Source organism: Chamaea fasciata, unplaced genomic scaffold (genome assembly GCF_029207755.1).
Source record: "Chamaea fasciata isolate MVZ Bird 193981 ecotype frontalis unplaced genomic scaffold, bChaFas1.0.hap1 SCAF_17, whole genome shotgun sequence".
Lineage (NCBI taxonomy): Eukaryota > Metazoa > Chordata > Aves > Passeriformes > Sylviidae > Chamaea > Chamaea fasciata.
The window spans coordinates 5,637,711-5,658,748 of record NW_027094102.1 but is presented as its reverse complement, the minus strand read 5'-3'; the positions used below and the strand labels follow the sequence as shown (position 1 = coordinate 5,658,748).

Sequence of the window (21,038 nt, the reverse complement as noted above, 5' to 3'; positions counted from 1 at the left end):
GTGCTCCTGGCCTGCAGCGCTGAAGGGCCAGGGAAGATATTCTAAAATCCCACAAAACCCATGGGTTTTTTGGTTTTGGTTTGGTTTTTTTTTTTCTGTCACTATAGAAAAGGGGCCACGTAAGCAATCTGCTCAGACTGGACAAAGGACAAGCTGACAGAGATGGCTGCACAGCCTCGGGCCTCTTTGGCAAGCCTGGCCGTGTTTGTTGTTACTGGGTTTTCTTCCCAATTTACCCACTGATTTAAGAGTTCCCAGCAGCCTTCCTGGCTCCTGGCTCTGCAGCACCCCAATACAGAGTGGTACCTATGGGAGCAAACAGCCTTTTAGAGAAAAAAAAGCACAGAAGGAATAAAATAAAATACTCTCTTATCCCTCTGCCCCCAGTCAGGCCTCACTGATTCTTTATTCTCTTGGGAGGACATCAGGCAGTTGCATCCTTATACCTAACTCTGCCCAGTAAGTGCCTCGGCTCAGCTTAGTGATGCCCATTAGTGTCTCTGCAATTAAAGGGCTGTCAGCATTTTCACTACAAACCAGGCTATTCAGAAACCTTACGTGGCTCCAACAGGTCTTCCGAGAAGAAATTTGGCCAAAAAAAAAGAGGTGAGGAAGAGGATAATAGGATTTTTTTTTTTCCCCTGAACCTATGGCTTTCCGGCACTGAAGGTTCTTGGGAACCTTGCTCCTCAGCCTGAGTTTTCTGGTAAGCACTAGAGAAACCCAAGAGATCCTTTCAGGCTGCAGTCAAGGGATTAGAGGAGAAACAATGAATTGCTTTAATATGAAATTCACCTTTAAAACTGATCCTACAGACCCAAACACTGGAGGCTGGTAGATCCTCTCCTTCGAGAAACAGTGTTGGATTCGGTGGGAGTACCACTCCAAACAAGCATGCAGAATCAGGCCTCAAGTACATAAAAAATAGGATTTGGTGCTTAAATTTTAAAATATTTATAAATAACTTTAAGACATTCAGGCTCAGAGGTATCTACAGCCAAGTATTTCTCTCTATCAGGGAACCACAGGGATCCACATGCCTATGGATGCCCAATGCAGAAATTTGATTTATGCTTAACATAGAAACAAAACCTGCCCATGCCAAGCTCTTTGGAAAGTCTCCCTCAGCCCTGTGAGAGCACATGGAGGACACATTTAATCATGCAGAAAGCATTTGGGAGTTGTAGATCCACAGCACAGAGTGTGACTGGTTCTTCCCGTACATTCACAGCATTTGACAAAACAGCTCCAGAGGGATTCCTCTGCTGCTGCTGCACTGCAAGGTCAGCCCAGCTAAGCCTGACCCCGGGGGACAGCTCAGCTCTGCTCTCATGGTGGAGCTGCTCCACCTGGACTCAGGGCTGGGGTGAAGCCACCAGGGAGAGAAGGGAGACCTTGGGCCCTTGGGCAAAGCCAGGCTTGGCTTGGAGCCCTCTCCCAGCTCTGTGACAGCAGTACTAACACAGCTCCTGGGCCCAGGGCACACATCCAGCCACACATCCCCTGAAGGGAAGCCTGGAATTCACCTCACAGCCCTGGAAACCCGGCTGGGACCTGCTGCAGGACGAAGGCACACATGGGGGTTAAGGGCAGAGGTACTCGTTGGCATGTTCCTGTCATACCTCACAGGACACCTGGTGGCAGAGCAGCCCCAGAGCCAGGTGGTCCCAGGACAGCAGAGCATGGCAGCCCCACTGCCCCATGGAGAAGCAGCTCCCCTCAAGAGGGCATGGAACCACAGCAGCCTTGGGAGACAGGCCAGGTCAGCTGCTTTGGCCACGAGATTTGTCCACAAGACACAGACTAGGACAAACTGGTCCCACTGACCATATCCTCACTGGAGATGTTGAGCTGGATGGCTCTGCAAGCCACCAGCTACAGCCCTGAGCAAAAAAATGAACCCTAAATTTCTTTTGTCCCATGGGTTTCATCCAGACCCATTATGTACTTGGTTTCAGCATATTTCTTCCTGTTAAAACCCCTAAAAAAATGGTAAAATGTTCTTTGGCACTTGTGCAAGAATAACTCATAGATGTGACACTCCCCTGTCCTTCAGCTGCTTCTTGGGCTCGTCTCTAAAGATCCACATACACAGAGTCTGTGTCCACCCTCTGGGCCTCTCCAAACAGGAGGAATGTGCAGAGCCCAATGCTGTTCACAGCAGCCACCAGGTTGAAAACAGAAATCCAGGAGCCAGTGGTCTCGATCAGGTATCCAGCCAGGTACACACAAATGACACCTGCAGGGAAGGGAGAAGAGAAACACGTGCAAAGGCCTTGGGCTGGATCCTGCCCTCACAGGGAGAGGGCTCCCCAGGAAAGGATGAGCTGCAGGACAGTACTTTACCTAGGAGGGCTCCACCTGTATTTGCAACCCCTGCAAAGAAAAGGTGTGAAAAGCAATTGTGAAAACCCACAGACACGAGAGGTTTCATCACAGCTCCCACCGACCCCTGGTCCGTATGTTGGGCAAAATGCCTTTCTGATCATGGAATCACTGACTGGTTTGAGCAGGGATGGACCTTAAAGTTCATCTCATTCCATCCTCCTGCCATGGGCAGGGACACCTTCCACCTGCTCCAAGCCCCATCCAACCTGGCCTTGGACACTCCCAGGGATGGGGCAGCCACAGCTTCTCTGGACAACTGACAGAGACCACTGACACAGCCCCAACCCATCCCTGGGTGCAGCAGAGCACCTCACAGGTATCAAAAAGGCACCTTGGTGGTGTGACCTGCCCCCAGCACTGGCAGGTTTATGCAGAAGGAAGCTGAGCCTGCGCACACAGAGCAGACACTGTCCAGAGCTGCTCCTGCTCAAACTTTGATGCTGGTGACCATGTCCCCCCAAAAGATGCCGCCTCTCCATCACAGAAACCCCACAGAACCCTTACCAAAGAGCAAGCCAGCACACGAGGGGGCCAGGTCCTGCACGTTTACTGAAATGCCACTGGTGAGAAACAGAGGGGGAAAAATAAACGGCTGTTTGAGTGGAACATGACTGCTTTTCCATCATTTACACAGTTTGCTTTGACAAACACAAGGAAAGGTCCTGGACAAGAAACGGCACTGGCAGGAGAAGGGAGATGCTGAGAATAAAGCAGGTGAGTATCAGAGGGAAAACAATTCAACTCAAAGTGCTCAGAGGGGCCACAATGCAATTCCCCTCCTGCTCCATCTCTCTCCAAGTCCTTCCATGCTAGAGGTTTGCTGGACTACTTCCAACCCACAGGGTCCCAAACACAATGCTCAGGCAAGTGCCAGTTCTTGTTCTCACAGTCAGGACACAGGCAGCCTCCTCTGAGACCCCAAAATGCCCAGTGTGCAGGGGAGCTGAGGCCACTGTCCCCATGGCTCTCCTTACCTGTGGTTGAAGGTCTGCAGTCCAACAGAGGCTGAGGCAAACACTATTGCTTTGCAGAAACTGGAGGTCTGGCCCAGGCACAAAGCAAAAATGCTTGAGACACCAGAGCCAATGACCTGGAAAAAAATGGGAAAATTAAACACCACAGCATGTTTTCTGTAAGGAAGAAAGCAACTGCTGCCATGAACAAACTGTTCCCTTTTCCAATGGCATGAGTTTGTGTGCATCCTGTGCTCCTCTTTTTTTTTTTTTTGTCCCCAATGTTCTTCTGTGTCAGGGGTCTGTCCAGAGGGATGTGATGCCGCAGATCAGAAGATACACTGTGTTCTCACCCAGCATTTCTACTCCTGTTCACCCTTGTATTGCTATTCCCTCAGTACCAAAGAGGTCGTTTGGAATGACCAGAAACAGGTTGTGAAAGAAAAACCCTTCAGAGCACTCACTGCGCTCAATGCTACCATTAATCCAGGCTCTGCTCCTCAGCCAGGGTTTTCCTCTGGATTTCCTTTCACACATCCTGACCACCAGTTAATGTGCAAAGCCAGAAAAATCTTTCCTGTTTCCATCTATAACCCCCAACCCAGCTGCCTATGAGGTCTAGTCTGCCACATAATCAGAGTTTAACTGGTAACTCAGGTATCCCTCCCACAGCTTCAGCTCTCTTACCTGCATGAACTTACGAATGGTGATGGTTCTGTACCCTGGAGAAGAAAGGGACACGTGGAGTTAGCACAGTTCACTTTGCTGCCCATCCAGGAAACTACAGCATCAGTAGATTTCAGATGCCCAGATCTCATCTCCAGGTGGATACTATGAATGAGGTCAAAGGGACCCCCAAACACGAGGATGGGATTTGGACACTGGAGAATTTATTCTGCTTTTGTATCAGAACCTCACATTGTCTATTTACTGGGTGTTCTCCCTGCCAAAAAACCCACCTCCTCCCACCCAGGTCCTCTCCCTGGGATCACATAAGGTCTGAGGAAAAGCCATAAAGAGCTCTCACCTTGACTAATTAAATGGTCAGACAGAAATCCACTGAACAAGCTCGTTGGAATTGCAACCAGCCAGGGAACGACATTAAACACCCAACCCTGAAAAGAAGTGAAAACCAAGAGAGATTTGTTGTCAAAGCTGAATATGTTTGCAAATACTTTGACAGTCTGTGGTACCTGTAGAAAGGAGAAACAAATGAAGCACTCAGGACTTGTTGCAGCCCCTCTATCCCCCTTGGAGAGCCAGCTCTCAGCTGCACCATGCCCCACTCCAAGCTCTGTGAGGGAGCACGAGCATCACAGGGCTGTAGCATTCATAGATTTGTTGTCTTTCCTTCTTCCCCAGCAACACTGCATCCAAGGGAGAGACGGAAAACTCTGGGAAAGAGGGATTAAACGTGGCAAAGTTTACTGCTCAGCAAGATGATGTGGTGGGGAGCCACAGAGCCCTGGGAAGCTCAGTGTGGGTCCTCAGCAAAGCTGCTGGCAAATTTTCCAGCAGCTTCCAGCTCATTAGCAGCATTACTCTGTGAAGCTGAGGGAGCAGAGCTGGATTTTCTGATGGCAGGATTAGGTGACATTATGGGTAGCAACATCCTTCGGCCTCTTTTCAATTAAGTGAGCTGCAGCTGTAATCACAGACGATTAGTGGTCAGCTGGATTACAGCTGCTCAGGGGCACTTTGGTGCCCAGATCCCACAGGAGCTGAAATCAGTGTGGGCTGGGCTGGATTTCATCTCAGCTGGTTGAACCTACTCATCCGTCCAGCCATCCATCACCCCCAGCATCTCCCCTTTGCTCAGAGCTCACCACTCTGTGAAGGCATCTCCCCTTCCTGTCTGGCCTCAAGATGTGTGGGAGGGCTGAATAATCTTGTTTTTCAATAATCCTGTTAAAGCTGCTCCTGGAAATCACACCAGGGTCCATCTGCATCTTTCCATGCCTTTGAAATTTGGGTCCTGGTCATTTTTGACAATGTTAGCTCATGGGCTTCATGGGGTGGTCCTTCTGCTGTCTGTTAACAGAGGCTGGGGCAGCTCAGCACAATCCCAGCCTTGTCTCACGCACAGTGTAGGAATGCCTTTCCACACCCCAGCAGATGTTTCCATAAGGGAAGGTTTAAGACTCACCCCAAAACCTTTAAAGGAAAGAACTCTAGAAGTTTCTTGGCTCTCCTGACAGTAATTGGCTCAGTGCCAAGACATAAACACTGGTAGGTCAATTTGCCTGTTCCTCAAAAAAGTAGCTATTCTCTATTGGGCTGTTTGCCCAAAATAACCCCACCTAAATCTTCCAATACTTAAGGGAGAGCACGAGGCTTCTCAGTGCATTCTCGAGGTGTTGTAGCAGGTGTGTAGGACCTGTCCCTACAGTGTGCTCAGCTTTGTTCTTTGTTTTCATACTATTTTCTTCTTTTACTATAAAACTTTTTTGCTTTTCTAAGACATCCTTGACCATACTGTCTCGCTAAAATCTTTAAGCCATTTTCTGTGAGGTGCTGGGCACCTTCAGAGGTATTGAACCCTCGCAGAGCTATTTCCAGCTGGCTCTTTGAGAAATTCAATACCACAGCCCTGAGCCAAAGCCTCCATCACCTTCACTCAGGTGCTGCCCAGCTCACCTGCAGCAGGGGATTGTGGCCAGCAGGTGACATGAGATCCCCACATCAGGGATTACCATCCATCCTTTAAAATCAAGCAGCCTCAGCCTCTGTTTTAAACTGCATGAAGCGATTATCAGCTGCAGGAGCACTCTACAGAGCATCTTACATAAGGGCACCGTGATATAATGCTTAACAGATGGTAAATTACTGCTGCACAAGCACATTACTCGAGGTGCACAGATCTTGTCACAACAATATGTTTGCTGGTTTAACACATGATTTTAATATAAATATCGAGTATGCCATAAAGAGCTTTATGTGTGTAATATGAAAAGGCATTTGTAAGCAGCTCTGGAAATTGTAAACACCTAACAGAGCCATTGTGAACAAGACTGAGTTTCTGAGAACAAGATGAAAATACCAGCTCTCAGCCCAGATGAGCATTGCCTGGATTTCTGAAAAATGGGAGTATCATCTGTGCTGAGGAGAGGGAAGCTCCTGTAGTATTTTTAAAGTACATGTTATTAATGGCAATTATCATTTCCATAGGCAGGTCTGAGCTGTACAATGCTAGCCCAGTTAAAAACCCTGTAAAAAAAAAAACTAGGAGCGAATTGTGGTCATTTGCAACAGCATAATGTCATGAGCTTTGAGCTAGTTGAAAATTATCTTTTCCTCAGAAGAAAAGCAGTCTAAAACCCAGTACAACCTTCTCTTCCCTGCAACCTTCAGCATCTCTAAACAAGCAACTAGAAACCAGCCTCTGCAACCTGGAGATACCTCCAAAAGTATGTGCAGGAGTGCCACAGCTCCTGATCCCGCAGGGAAACCTCCCACCTCCTCCTGTCTCCCAGCCTGCTCTCACCAAACCCTCTCCATCATCTTCCTCCCTCTCCAACCCCTTTTGGCAGGAAGCCAGCACGGCCTCCTTTGAACGGCAACGCCTCTGCTTCGGAGCCAACCCACCTTCGAGTCGGGAAAAGTTTCCTTAAAGAAAGTTGGCAGCCAGGAGAGGAGAGTGAAGAACGTGCTGGCCGTGGAGAGCTGAGCGATGATGACAGCCCTGAAAATACACAGCTGAGAGGAAACAATCAGCAGTGACAGGTCATGCCGGGTGGGAAACGGGCACTGAGATTTCAGTTCCTGAGAAATCCCTGAGATTTTTGTCACGGGTAACTACTCCTTTTGGCTTCCTGAGATTTTGGTCACAGATAACCACTCCTTTCAGCTTTCTCCTTGCAGCTGGTTCCTTGGCTGCCCCACCGCACAGCCCCGGGGCCAGGCGAGGTTAATTGAAGTGCTAATTATGCCACTGCCTTTCCCACCGGTCCCTTCCAGCCCTGCAAGAGCTCTCCTGCTCTGAGAGGTGTTCTTTAGGGTTTTCTAGGGATTTGTTATCAGCCCCATTGTTATTCAAGGCAGGAATGGGTTTGCTGCCCTGCAGCCCCATCATCCTCCTCCTCCCCGCCTTAAAACAGCCCTTGGGAACAGGCTTGGATGAGCTTCAGTGCCCACGGCAGCATCCCAAAGGAAAAATGGTCATTAAAAGGATGTTTGCCAGCAGTGAGAACACAGCCCGTGCCACCCAGTGCCCCTGAGCAGCGCTTCTTAGGAGCCCATTACAATCAGCGTTTCTAACAAGACCCGTGGAAAATATCACTCCAGAGGAGCACAGGACTCATCCAGGGGGAACAGCCTGGGAACAAGAAAGATTTGCCAGCGACATTCGAGACTGACAGTCCTCTGGACAGAACATAAACCACCTTTGCCAAGCTTACCTTTTCAGTTCCTTGTCTATACAGAAGGAATTAGAAATCTGGTTCTCCTTCTCAAATATATAAATAAGTGGACAAAAGCCACAGAGGCAGAAGAAATAAGCCCAGAGAGGAGAAAACGGAGGATGTTCCCAGCCTGGCCAATGCATGCAGCTGCCTACCAGATTGATGCCTTCCTAAACAGCTGCTTCCAGGGAACTTTGGTCTGCTTGGGTATCGAGAGGCCTCTCATTAAATAGTTAATGGGGATAGTGAGTTCTGCAGGGAAGAAAACATCCAAAGGAAAGCTGTGGTCAGTAATTACCTGTGCAGCTGGAGACAGCCCTGGGACACTGCTGTACAACACTTTTAATCTCCTTCTAACCCTTGTTTTTTTGGCTCTACCAGCATTGAACGCTCATGAAAACACCTTGTTGCACTGACCAAAATTTTTCCACAGCCCTCCCCACCCAGCCATGTGTTAGATCTTTTATAATTAAACAGAAGTCCCTTGGCAGGGACCAGGTTTGGATTCTGTGCAGCACCAGGCACACACCCAGCTCCCAGTGAGCTGGAATCCTACATACCACACTCACCCTAATAATGCTGGAGCCAGGTGTAATGGTTTGTCCATATGTGGCATTACTCCTAGGCAGTTATTTGGGAAGAGATATTTGTGGATTAACTGGTTTTTAAAAGCTCTGTGTGTAGATGCTCTTAGTTTGGAGTAAGTATCTTGCCCTGCTTTAGCTTAATCCACTTTGAAGATCATGCTCTGTTTTGTGTTTTCACTGGTGCTTAAAGAGTACTGAGGAGCCAGATCAGGCTCTTAGCAATGATATAATCCAGCATGGGACTTGAAATAGGAAGTCAAGCATTGCAAGAGCTCAAATCCTCGTTTTTGGGTTGGGGATCTTAGATAAGACACTGAGTGTATTATGGAACACATCTGAGCAAAAGACCTTTGTGTAAAACCAGGCATGAACTTGGAAACACACAGGACTTGCAGAGAATAATGGAGAGGAATCCCTTAGTTCCCAGATCCTCGGGAGCACTGCCAGCCCCAGGGATGCAGCTGGACTCACCTTTCTCACTCAGGAGGTATTTGCAGGTGCAATAGACCCAGAGCAAAGTGAGCAAACCAGAGAAGTAGAAAACACTTTCCCAGCCATACCAGTCCAGGAGGAGAGATCCTGCACCACCAATCAGCAGCGTTCTGCAAGGGAAAGCACCCAGATTTACTGGCCTGGCTGAGAGCTCAGGCTGAGCACACTGATGGGAGAGTCTCCCTGGGGTCAGTGCTGCTGTCACCGAACCACAGAATCCTAAAATGATTCGGGTTAAAACTCATCTTGTTCTACCCCCTGCCATGGGCAGGGACACCTTCCACTATCCCAGGCTGCTCCAAGCCCCATCCAACCTGGCCTTGGACACTTCCAGGGATGGGGCAGCCACAGCTTCTCTGGGCACCCTGTGCCAGGGCCCCACCACCCTCACAGGGAAGAATTTCTCAGTCTCTGCATGTGTGGGTGCTGCCACCAGTCCCACCATGGCTCTGCAATGCCTGTTCCTGGGGTGGCATCTTGCTTGGGCCAGTTCCTTACTGACAGGAGAAATCCCAAAGGGACCTCACCCTCACCTGCCCCACACTGAAAAATGGTCACTGAGGAAAGAAAAGGAGGTTGCTGGTGTGCAATATTCCAGAGAATGTGTAAAGCAGCAAAAGAAATGAGAACACCAGAAAACGAAGTGATTTAACACAGTGATATTTCTATTTGGCTTTTAAGTAACCTTTCCATTTAGACAGGAAATTGTGATGGAGATCAGCAGAGATGGAGAAGTTCTATTCTTCCCATCTATCAGAGAGGACAGGTGACCAGTGTCAGCCTGACCCTTGCTTTTCCTACTGAATTGAGCTGTTTCCCATAGTCATTAAATATTGCAAACAGTCTTCAAAGACTGGTTTGAAAAGAAAGAGAAAACAATACATAAATCCTTGGCAGGCAGGACAGCAACTGCCTGAGGCTTCCTCAGCTGCAGCAGGAGTCCTTGAGGACCCATGAATCCACATGTACTTTGGGCTGTGAGTTTTGCCTCCAACTATTTAATGGCATTTCATCACACAGGATGTCCAGAGGCTGTCACTCAGTGCTCAGAGGCCTTTGAACTCACCCAAACTGTGATCCAGTCCCCACGGTGCTGTAGGTGAAGGCTCGCTCGCTCTCCCGGACCCGCTGGGACAGCAGGCTGGCCAGGGATGGGAAGTACACCCCTGAGGGAAACAGGATCAAGGCAGGGAGCAGTAAGGCAAAACAAAAGCAAATTTAAAAGATCCAGAGTGGGTTAAACACTGAGACAAGAGCAACAAAACTTTTGGTGAATTCAAAACAGGGATATAAAATAAACGGAGTGGATCTGTTGCTATCAAAGGTTTGGTTGTGCCTTTTCCGTACTCCTGTTTCATCATCACTACTGCTACTGTAAATCCATCAGTGCCAATGCACTTCCCAGTGCTGCAGATTGGCACAAGGGAAGGAAAATCACCCCAAATTATCCAAAAGTTTTGGCAAGGGCCAATTTTCTCTGAGTGTTTTGAAGGAGTTTTAAAATGTGGAAAACCAAACACCACCAGAGATAGTTTCCGAAGCCAGCAGCCCCTGCCTGGCAGAGAGATTTCTACAGGGGATTGACTTGTCAGTGACTTTCTCTAGAAATGTCACTGGTTTTTTCCCATGGAAGTTCTGGATGTGGAGGCAGTTTTGAGGCAGAGAATTGCTCAGACATCCACGGGAAGGGTTCATGCACTGCAAACCATGGGACTTGCATCTCAGTGTGCTACACAAGAGCCTCTGTACAAGAAGTCCCTGAACAGACAGACACAGGGACACACTCAGGACAGGGGTCTCACCTTGCAGCAGCCCCATGAGGAACCTGGAGGATGTCATAAAAACCAGATGGGCTGAAGTGATGTGGGTGAGCAGCGGGGTGAGGACTGTGAGGAACCCCCAGGCCGATGCTGAAAGGAGGAGAACTTTCTCACCTCCTATTCTGGAAGACAGAAAACACATTATCAAAGACAGCAGGGCAAAAGGGCAAAGTCCTCCAGTCCAGACTCAAGTGCCCTTCCCAGTTTAGCCTGTTTTTTAAGAGCAACCTTTCAGTCAAACCTGTTCTTCTCTTTGCCCTTGGGGAGTAGCTCTGACCTATTCCCTTCCCACCTCCTGCCAGCACTGCTCATCCAACTCCAGCACTCACTGATCCCAGAGATCTCACAGCACTGAGCCACTCAAATATCTGATGGTGGTGGAGGGGAAACCCAACTGCTGCCACCCTTCTGCTTTTCCTAACCAGTGATGGTGTTTTCCATTTGCTCTTTTACATCATCAGCTCTGCCTTTTTACCATTCAGGTTTCTCTGGGTGTTTTCTTGCAAACTCTTAAGGGCCCTAATTAAATAGCACAGTGCACTGCACGGATAATGCATCCCTTCCAGGCAAGTGCTCCTCACAAAAGACTTCATAGGAAAGCTCTCTCACTAAGAATAGATTGGCTGGGGAAAGGGACTCAAGCAGGTAACGATTCAGATCCTCTCTTATAGCCAGCTGGGGAAATTGTTTGGTTTTTAATTCATATGACACAATGGAGACAGTTTTTCTAAACACGATGGAAATTGTGTATGGGGACTTGACTGAGAAAAGAGTGCAAGAGAATATAGGGCAGAAACGCTGGAAGTGCCGAACTGAAAACAAAGATCACCTGTGCAGATCAAATCAAAAAAGCTGTACTCGCAGAATCCTAGGATCACTTCTAGGGATGAGACATCCACAGCTTCTATCTGGACAGTCTGAACCACCCACATCCCTTCTCAGCCAGAGCTTCTCCCCACGGACACGCTTTTACACCCCATCGCTGTGAAACTCAGCACTGCCACTGCTCAGACTGGAACTGAGGGGGTCAAAACCCAGCCAAATGTCATTAGAACAAGAAAACGTGAGAGAATAAATTCCAGTACTGATCACTGATGTGTCCTCCAACGATCTGTGTCAAGCAGTATCCCCAGAAGAAGCTGCTGAGCACGACGCCAAACTGCTTCTTGTCCCAGTCGAAGTCGGAGCTGAGGGCCACGGCACAGATGGGCACGGTGACACGGGCACAGTACAGCAGGCACGTCCCCAGCAGCAGCATCGCCGTCCACACACGGGACTCGGGCCTGCAGGGATGGACAGGAAGGTGGGGAAAGGGCAGACGGGGGTGCTGGGCATGGTGGGGCTGTGCACAGTGAGGATTTAGGGGTTGGGGTGGCTTTGTGAGCCGAGTGTGTCTGGATAAAATGAAGGTCAGCACAACTGCCCCAGGGCACAGCGGTTCTGACACAGAGTGTATTGCATCTGCTGGCTTTTAGGAACGACGCCAACTTCATCCCAAACATTATTTTGATGCTGTAAGTTTTAGTTTTCATGTTTTTCAGATTCTGTGCTGCCTAGGGGTGCAGTTCTGAGCCTCATATTAAGTGTTAGTGAGCTCTCTTCACAGAGTAGAGACAAAACAAATCCTTTTCCTGCTGAAGACCAAGGACAACTTCAGGCCCAAAAGCACAAACAACAGTGGACTGAAGGGGTGAAAAAGAAGGATGGGACCTCACAACCTGGAGCTGTAATTGGACAATTAAACCCCAATATGCAAAGGGACCAAAAGTATAAAAATGTAAGACCTCATGACCAGTTGTCCATTTTGTGACCATTCTAAGTCCACCTTGGGTGTAGCCCTGGTCAGGCCATGTCCTGCCTAAGGTGTATCCTAGAGACCTTTCAATAAATACCCACTTTATTTCCTAGCTCTGTCCAGTCTCTGTTCCAGGTCAGCCTTCCCAAGGCATCAATTTGACCCCAGCAGCCAAAGTCTGTGCATCGGCTGCAAGGTGGAACAGGCTGCTTGGACATCGGTGGCAGTGGATGGAGGGAAAGGCAGGCAGGAACCTGGTTTGTTTGCTTTTTTTCGCCCCCAAACAAGAAACTGTTCTTTAAAAGATAAGGATAACAAGGGAAAGGTCAGGGCATGAGGTTGGAAGCACCTGCATGAGACACACCTCTTGGAAGCAGACATTAGTTATTTGGCAATTCTACCCACTCCTCAGGGGAGGTAGTCTGTGTATTACCCTTCCGGAAAAGGAGGGATATGCAGGAACTCTAAAGAGAGACAAGACTTGATGGGCCTGAAGAGCTCAGAGAGAGAAGCAAAATAATGAAGCCTGGAGAGATAAGAAATTTTAGGTAATAAGAGCCAGAATATGTTAACAGAGTATATATTTCTGGTGTGTGAATTTTCAGCCTCAAGTAAAGGGCTAGTACAGGCTGGAGGTAAGTGAGAAGCAAGTCAGTGATGGCTTCTGGTGCAAACAAACACATTTTGCTGCAAATATCAGGTCCAGATGTAGGTAAATTCCTCTGCCTTCCCTCAGCCAAGCCACTTTGGGTCCCCTCCTTTGCCAGTGAATTACAGAGTTAAAAGCTGAGTAAGGACACCCACTATTGGTACTATTTGCATTTGATTATTTCTATGCCCAGAGGCCAGAGCGCAAAGCACTGAGCTAACAGACTCTCTCTGCTCCAGAGGAATTCACTGTACCAGGGCAGCAACCTCTGGGCTTTCCACCCTGCTAAACATACCCGTGTGGGAAACAACCGGGTCACCTTTTATATCCAACAGAGAGTTGATTTCTGTGTACTGGAATTATGACCAATGTGGGTTAATCCCACACAGCACAAACCCATTTATAAAGGTGTAAATGGGCCGTCACAGGGAGGGAGGTGGAGGAACAATGAAAAGCAGAACTCTGCGGGCAGGTGAACCTGCTGGAGGTGGATTTATTGCTGTTTCCTGACAAGGCAGATAAGCAGCTCAGTGCTAACCTCTGGCAGGAGGAACTGGAAGTGTTTCAGTCGGTGTTCAGAAGGTTGGAACCGTTGTTACTGTGCACCGCACGACTGCACAAAGTAGCACAGAAACTGGCAAACCTCACTTCGCTGGGGGAATGAGTATCAGGGGCTGGCCTCAGTCATTTCAACCAGCTGGGAAACGCTCGCAGAGCCCCTCAGGGGCTTACCCTGAGAGGAAATTACCTTCAATCATATCTCCATTTGCTGCAAAACCAAAGGTGGGCTGGCTTTTAATCACCAGCCCCAGCCAGTTCCAGGAAGAGAGGCTCCACTGACTCCAGCTTGCTACAGAAAAGCACAGGGAAATCAAAGGCTCCAGGACACTGCATGTCTGGGTCAGAGAAACCCCAGCAGGATGATATGGGTAGGAGTTTTTGGGTATAGATCCCCCACCAAAGGCAGAGGGCAGGTGGGGATAACCAGCCATGGAAAACCTTCTGGAGATCCCTCAGGGATGGGATGCTTCCAGGTACAACTGCTGCCTGCCCTGCCCAACTGTTGCCAGCCCTGGTCCCTAATCTCTGTTATCTCCAACAGCACAGCACTGATATAAATTTGAGCTACTGAACCTGCAACAATCGAGGTGACAGAGTAAAACACAGCAGCCAGTGATGTGTGGAGGTATTTTCTACCTAATTTGGCCACCAAGATAGTTTCCTAAACTGTACTCTTCCCCTAGAGCAAAGGGAGACCTTTATGAGTTTTCACCAGAGTGGGGCTGAGCTCTGTCTCTCCAGTCATTCTGGTGTGTTCAGAATAACCTGCAGTTATCCTGACAAGCACAGCAGCATTTTAATACCAGATCAACAGTTCTTCCTTTTTCCTAAGCCCTGTATGGCTCTGCAAGGTGTAAGAGGGAGAGAAAAAGATCTGAGCATCTCAAGGAGTCTTTACTCCGTTTCTCTCTCGAGAAGCCTCTTCTCCATCTGATGTTCTCACAAAACTCCAGGGATATACTTTTTCTCTTGACTTTTACTCCAATGCACTAAATAAATCTCTGGCTGTATGACACACTCTCAATGTTCTCTTTGACTACTACTCCATTCTATATTTTCTTCCTTCATGTTTAATGACATCAGTAGAGATTATGCTCACAACAAGTAGAGAATATAACCATGGCCTCAGACTGTGTGCTGCCACAGGCAGCACATCCAGCTAGGAAAATCCACCCAAAGAGTATGAATGTCAAATGTAATCAGTAGCTGCTCACACCCACCTGGAAGCATGGCAGGAATGATATCCCTGCAAGGACAATGACGTGCTTGCATCACAGGAAAGAGCTTTGTAAATGCATTTTCTCCTAATTATAGTTATCACAGAGGCTGCAGATGACTCAACATTCTGCTCAGTGCAAAACAACAACAGCAGAGGTTACACAGGAGGAACTTGGACTAGCACAAAGACAGGAATTAAAACCCTCCTTTCAAAACTAAGGAATAGTGACAAATCAAACAAAAGTTTTTGTGGGTGACATCAGCCACTGGAGAAGTGAAACTTCCCCAGTGTTAACAGATTAAATCTAATGAATCCCCTGATGAGGGAGGGAGACAATGTGGGGCAGATAACCAGCCTAAGTCAGAGCACAGGAAATCACAGCCACTGCTGTCACTGGTGCCACCACGCCTGATTCACCTGCCAGACCAAGCATCTCCCACCAAGCATCGCTGGGCCAGTCCTGGCTATGTGTGATAGACTCTTCTGTGAGAGGGGCCAGGCCCCCACACCACTGGCAGGGAATCACTGGAGCTTCTCTGGAGCCACCTAACTGATGTAATTCGGTGCTGTGTGGTGACACTGGCTCCTCAGTGCCCAGCCTGTGCCCTCCTGACCTGCAATTCCCTTCTCCCCACAAGAGACAGGCACTGCAGGTGTGTCCCCTCCTGCACATCACTGACACCCTCTTCACTGAGCAAAGCAGCCACGCAGCTATGAACACTTCCTATTTCACAAACCTCCAACCACCACCCAGACTATAATTAGCCCAAGCCCTAATAACTCTTCCTGGGTGGCTTTTTGAGCAGCCCTGTCTGATGTCTCCTCGGTTCTCCTCCTCCAAATGCAGCCTTGGGCACTGGGTGGAAATGGCTTTGCTTCGAAGCATCCACTGATTCCCCAGAGACCCAGCTGCCACCAACCAAATGGATCCTCCACTCAGGGCACAGTGGTTAGGATGGATTTTCAAGGATGCCTGAGATCCCCAAAGGGGCAAAAGCAAGCTGAGCTGTCTGGCAGTGCAGGCAGAGCCAGCAGCACAGGGTATCTTTATTTGCAGTGTGTTTTCCTGCTGGAGGAATTTCTCCAGTAGATGCCACAGAGCAAATATTTATTCAACTTTTATTTCTCTTGACTCGCCTCCCTCCTTTCCCCCAGTCTGCAGGGCTTTGGCAGACACTGCAGGACACTGTTGAGATGGACTCTCTGGAGTTCAGCCTGTCAATTACATCCCAGTTTGGCCCTCTCCAAGGCACCAGTCTGCACCCCCAGGTATTTTCAGGTGGTAAGAGAGCTGTGTTAGACAGCAAGACTACAAACAGCCTGTCCCAGCAACAGCTCTTGGCCAGAAGCCATCTGTGATATCTGTGGGTGTTTTCCATAACTGGAAGAAGAACTGGGAGCTGCAGCTCCTGATCTGCACAGGATGGGCACAGGGACCATCAGCAGAGCACAACGCCCACCTCCCAGAGAGGGCATCTCTACCTCAGTTCCCCTCTCTAAAAAGAGATTAGGAACAGCTCTGTGGGAGGTGCCTGGAGAGCACCCCAGTGCAGTCACCCCCAGTGCCCCCAGCACTCCCCAGCCCCTGCCAGAACCCCAGGGCAGGATGGGGATGAGCCCACACGGTGGTACCCAGCTCCCAGCCACTCCAGCAGCTCCAAACCCAGGACACCCAGCAGCACAAGCATGAGGCCACCTCCCGGGGGAATGTCCGGAGCATCTCCCTGTGCTTGGTCACCTCTCAGCCATGGTGTGTCAACACTTCCCTCCTCAGCACCCATTCCCAGGCCCATGGGATCATCTCCCTCCAAAAACTCTTTTCCAGCTTACCTGCCTATAGCTTTAATTTACATTAACCTCCACCACAAGCAGGACTGACTGACGTGGCACCAACACAGCAGCCGTGCAGACACTCCTGTGCCAGGAGATAATACCCAGGCTGTTATTTTTAACCCTGTTTGACAGTCCTTTCACCTCTCACTCTTTGTTTTTCTCAACAATTTCTCCTTCAAAATCTAACATGCTTGTCAAGAGAGAGGCTTGGAGTAATTCCCCCTGCCCTCCTCAAGCAGATTTTGTCATGCTGTAGACCAGCTCCAAGCTAACGATTTGTCACTGTCAAAAGTAGCTCTGGGGTTTAGAGGAGAGTGGATTTTTTTTTTTCCCAATCCAGCTAGCAGCCAACAAGAGCAGCACAGAGGACACAGGGCTTTTTTTCCCGGGAAAGCTGCTGGCTTCCTGTCTGCCTCCTGTGCTCAAGCTCCCTCCACAGAGCCACAGATGGCAACAAAGTGGTGTTCAGCAAACGAGCTCTGGGTTTATTCCCTCTCTTCGTTTCTTGCTTTCGGCAAAAGCAAAGATGAAATTAGATTTCAGCAGCTCATATAAGCTGGAAGTAGTTGTTGAGTCCAGGTGGAGGTGGTAAGAAAACATAATAATAAAGCAGAGGCGTGCTTTGCACACTGATCTGAGGGCATACATGGATCAGCCAGGAATGAAATGTGTGCCCTGCTTACGTTTTCCACGTGAAAAAAGTTATCAGCAAGGTCACTATAAAACCCCGGGTGGGGAACTTGTAAAACAAAAATCCCAACCACTAAAAAAACCCCAAACACTTAAAGCTGCATCATCATGTTGAAAGATGGCACAGAACTCAGAAAAAACAACTGACTGTTGTCTCTGGGCAAAGATCAGGTGACTGGAGACCAGCCTGTGTCGGGGGTAGGACTCCTTTTATCTCTGGAGCTTAAAGAAACTGGTATAATCACCCCTTGTCTTCACGGGTAGCCAGAGGCTGGGAGATGCAGAGTGGCTTCAGGAGTCATTTGCTTCCCAGGACACAGTGACTTTTTCATGCTGCATTTCTCTCCTGGAGGCACCATCCAAAATGTGAGCCCCACGTCCACTGCTGGATCTGCTTGTGGCTTTGTGTGCAACCTTCAACAACTGATTTCTCTTTTCACTGCTGTGGTCTTCCCTCAGTTAAACCAGACACATTTAAACACATCCACTGCCCGAGTGGTCCTGCTTTGGCATGTTAGGATCAACATTAAGAAATGCTCTCTACCTGTCCAGATGTGCTACATAAGCATGAGGGCTTTTTCAAGTCCCCAACAGTAATCCCCAAATGCTGTTCTTGGAAGAGGTGTGTGACAATGGAGCCATTGGAAGTCTGCAGAAAAGTTTGGGAAAGGTAGGCAGGAGAAAACACAAGGCAAGAAGGGTGGAAGAGGAAGGAAAAGCCAGATGAAAAAAGGGGAGGACAAAGGAAGAAGCAGCATGAACAAAGATGGAAGAATAAACCTGCCAAGATAATTGTTTATCTCTCCTTGCACTGACAGATCTTGGAAGGCTGCCTGGCATGTCTTTTGTTGGAGCATGAAAGGAGAACCCATGTCATTTCTCCCGCTTGATAACACCTTGCCTCCATGGCAATAACTCACTGCTTGGAAACTACGAAAGTTATTTATTTGCATATACTGTTCACAATTTGTCTACCAAATTCATTTCACCCAATGAGGTACTTGACACAACTTGACAAACCTGCTCGAATGATCTGGTGGCTCGCTCCCCCTTATTCACCCTTCACCTGCCCCGTTTACTTTAGGCCATAAAACCTCCATAAAACCTCCCCAGAAAAGGGCTGTGACCACGTGTGTGTCTACACTAAACAGTGGGGACATGATCTCAGCTTCTGTGAACTACAGCAATATAGATAACGATCTGAAGTGCCTTAGGGTTATCCTGCTGCTCCTTCCCATTAACAGGATTCTCTCCATTATTAGCAGTACTTAGCATGGTCAGAATCGCTTAAAATGTCTGTCTCGATCAACAGGCTCTCTTCATCCCTTTTGTTTTGGAAAATGCTATCTATGTTTTGCATTTTTCTGAGAGATTTGAGAAACAGGAGGGCTTGTTCTGGTCAAATAGTTTTTTCGTTGTTTTGTTTGTTTGTTTGGTTTTTTTGTTTGTTTTGTTTTGTTTTGTTTTTCCCTAGAGGAGAAACCTATAAACTAAAGTTTTGCCTCATGAAAATCTGTTGCGGAGTGCCACCACTCCCACTTCGCAAAGACTTAGGGAAAAGTTAGCAAGGGGGAGACAGAGAGAAGGAATTTTCTGGAGTGCTTTAGGGGGAAAGAATCCTCAAATGTTAAGCGCCTCTGTGCCAAAGGTCTTCTCCTCCGTTACTTTTAAGATAAGCGTGGATCTGATGAGACTTCCCAATCTCTGAGGACAGGAAAAGCCTCCCTCGGGACGGCAGTTTAAAGCCGGCTATCAGCCTGCTGCCACTGCAGAGGGCAATGGATGAGAAACACCAACTTATCCAGCGGCTGATTGCTGCTGGAAGGGGCAATCCCTCCCCTCGGCCTCGTGTTCCTGTGCATTGACACAGGTGCCACCTGTCCCGTGGCGGTCCCGCTGCTCTCCTGCCAGGGCGAGCTCCCCACAGTGTGCCCTCAAGGCGAGGGGAAGAGGGGATTCCCAGTCCTGGCCACCACGGTGGCAGCCGCACATCAGTCATCTGAAACCGAGCCAAATTTCTAAAGCACAGGGAGTCCAGGGGCCTCTGACCACGAATTCCAGGTGCCCCGCTAGTATTTTGGAATCATCATCTCACCCCCACCTGAGATGGGAGAAGGGGCTGGTCCTGAGGTCTTGGTGTCGGATGATTTTCCCAGGGTGGCAGAGGAGCAGCACCGCCCCAGGTGTCCCAGTCTGCTCCAAACATTGGATCACCCTGCCTTTGCCCCTACTGTGAAAAGTGGTCACTTGCCGTTTAACTGTATTTTAAGTATTTTAGTGACTTTACATCAAGAGCAGTTCAGGCTGTCTAGCTGCTGCCCAGCTCCAATTCCAGACATTATCGTAATGAATGACTATCGCCAGTACAAACATCCCCACTGGAACACTTTGATAAGACGAAGAACCTCGCAGCGGTTTTGTGTTTAATTCACTGATTACAGGCCAGAAATAAGCTCAACCGTTGGGTTTTTTCCCTCCTGTTTGTCACAGTAATTCCCTATCTTCTCCCTTCCTTCTACCGTCTCTGCTGGAGTCCGGAGGAGTGAGACAGCGGGAACCCCCCGGGGCGCTGGGACCGTGTCCCTCCCGCAGGGCAGCAACGGGGACATGGATAGGAGAGTCCTGGCCCGACGGGGAACACCAAGCACCTCCGAAATCGCCTCTCGGGAGCGGAGCGGGCCGCCCGAGCCCTCCATCCAGAAGCCGCATCCCTCCCAAGAGCTGTGGGCGGCCGGGACCGAGGATGCGGGGACAGCCGGGGCCGGGAGGGCAGCGGCCGGGGAAGATGCGGGGAGTCCCCGGAGAGCACCGCAAGGAGCGGAGCGGCTTTCCCGGGAGCGGGTCCAGCCTTACCTGGACCAGTAGGGCTCGGCGCCGCCATCCCGCCTCATGCCGTCGCGGGGGCCGCCGCCCAGGGGCACATTCCTGCCGCCGCCCCCCGCGGCCATGCGGGCAGGGCAGCGCCTTCCTCCTCCCCGGCTCACATCGCGGCGGCCGCCGGCTCCCTCCCCCGCCGGGCCGCGGCCACGTGTCAGCGCCTCCCGCCGCCCCCGCCCGCCGTGCCGGGAAGTCCCGCCCGGTGCCGGTCCCGGTTTGCGTCCCCGTGCAGCCTCGAACCCGCGGAGCTCCCGAGGGGCAGGTGCCGGATCGCCCCCTCCGGCACCGGCGAACCGCGGGGTTCTGCTCGCTCGCTCTGCTCCGGTAATTACTGACACCTCCATCGCCCACAGGCAGGGAAAGAGCGGACGGAGCAGGGTCTGTCCTCCCGCTCGCATACCTGGGTAGGGAATCGCTCCCTGCTCCCGCGGCTCTCACGGGTTTGCCGGCAGAAAAGTCTGTGCTTCTGCTTTTTAAGGATTAGAAGCGAGTATGACATTCGCTTCCGAAGATAAATAGGGATAAGTGTTGTTACAGCTTGATTTATGTCTGTTGGATAGAGGTGCTGCCCGGCTGTATCTGAAAGAGATAATCAAACTCCTTTATGGAAATAAATAATTTAAATGATGCTTATCTCAGTCCGCAACAAATGGACTCGTGACTCACTTAAAGATCATGACCGAGCAGGCTGAAGAGCCTTGTTGAGGCATCGTTCAGGTGATGCTGTGGCCGATTGCAGCCTGGAAGCAGGAACGACAAAACTTCAGGTGTGCA

General features: G+C 49.6%; 1 protein-coding gene across 1 annotated transcript; it reads right to left on the bottom strand.

Annotated features, from left to right (window-relative positions):
- Positions 1–359: 359 nt before the first annotated feature.
- SLC17A9 (solute carrier family 17 member 9) lies at positions 360–20,372 on the bottom strand. The gene is made up of 13 exons (XM_066198941.1): positions 20,241–20,372; positions 11,726–11,923; positions 10,623–10,762; positions 9,887–9,986; positions 8,800–8,930; positions 7,897–7,993; positions 6,927–7,023; positions 4,369–4,456; positions 4,029–4,063; positions 3,363–3,478; positions 2,893–2,948; positions 2,347–2,376; positions 360–2,239 (listed from the first exon to the last, which is right to left on the bottom strand). The coding sequence occupies exons 1-13, from the start codon at positions 20,333–20,335 to the stop codon at positions 2,076–2,078; spliced, it is 1,347 nt and encodes a 448-aa protein (XP_066055038.1). The 5' UTR covers positions 20,336–20,372; the 3' UTR covers positions 360–2,075.
- Between the last annotated feature and the right edge of the window lie 666 nt (positions 20,373–21,038).

What these genes read in the sequence shown, in the direction of transcription:
- SLC17A9 (XM_066198941.1), bottom strand. Translation starts at nt 20,335, where the DNA reads ATGGCCGCGGGGGGCGGCGGCAGGAATGTGCCCCTGGGCGGCGGCCCC. An exon ending in ATACCTCCTGAGTGAGAAAG is followed by an intron (nt 7,994 to 8,799) that starts GTGAGTCCAGCT and finishes TCTTCCCTGCAG; the next exon opens with AACTCACTATCCCCATTAAC. An exon ending in TACAGGTGGAGCCCTCCTAG is followed by an intron (nt 2,240 to 2,346) that starts GTAAAGTACTGT and finishes CCTTCCCTGCAG; the next exon opens with GTGTCATTTGTGTGTACCTG.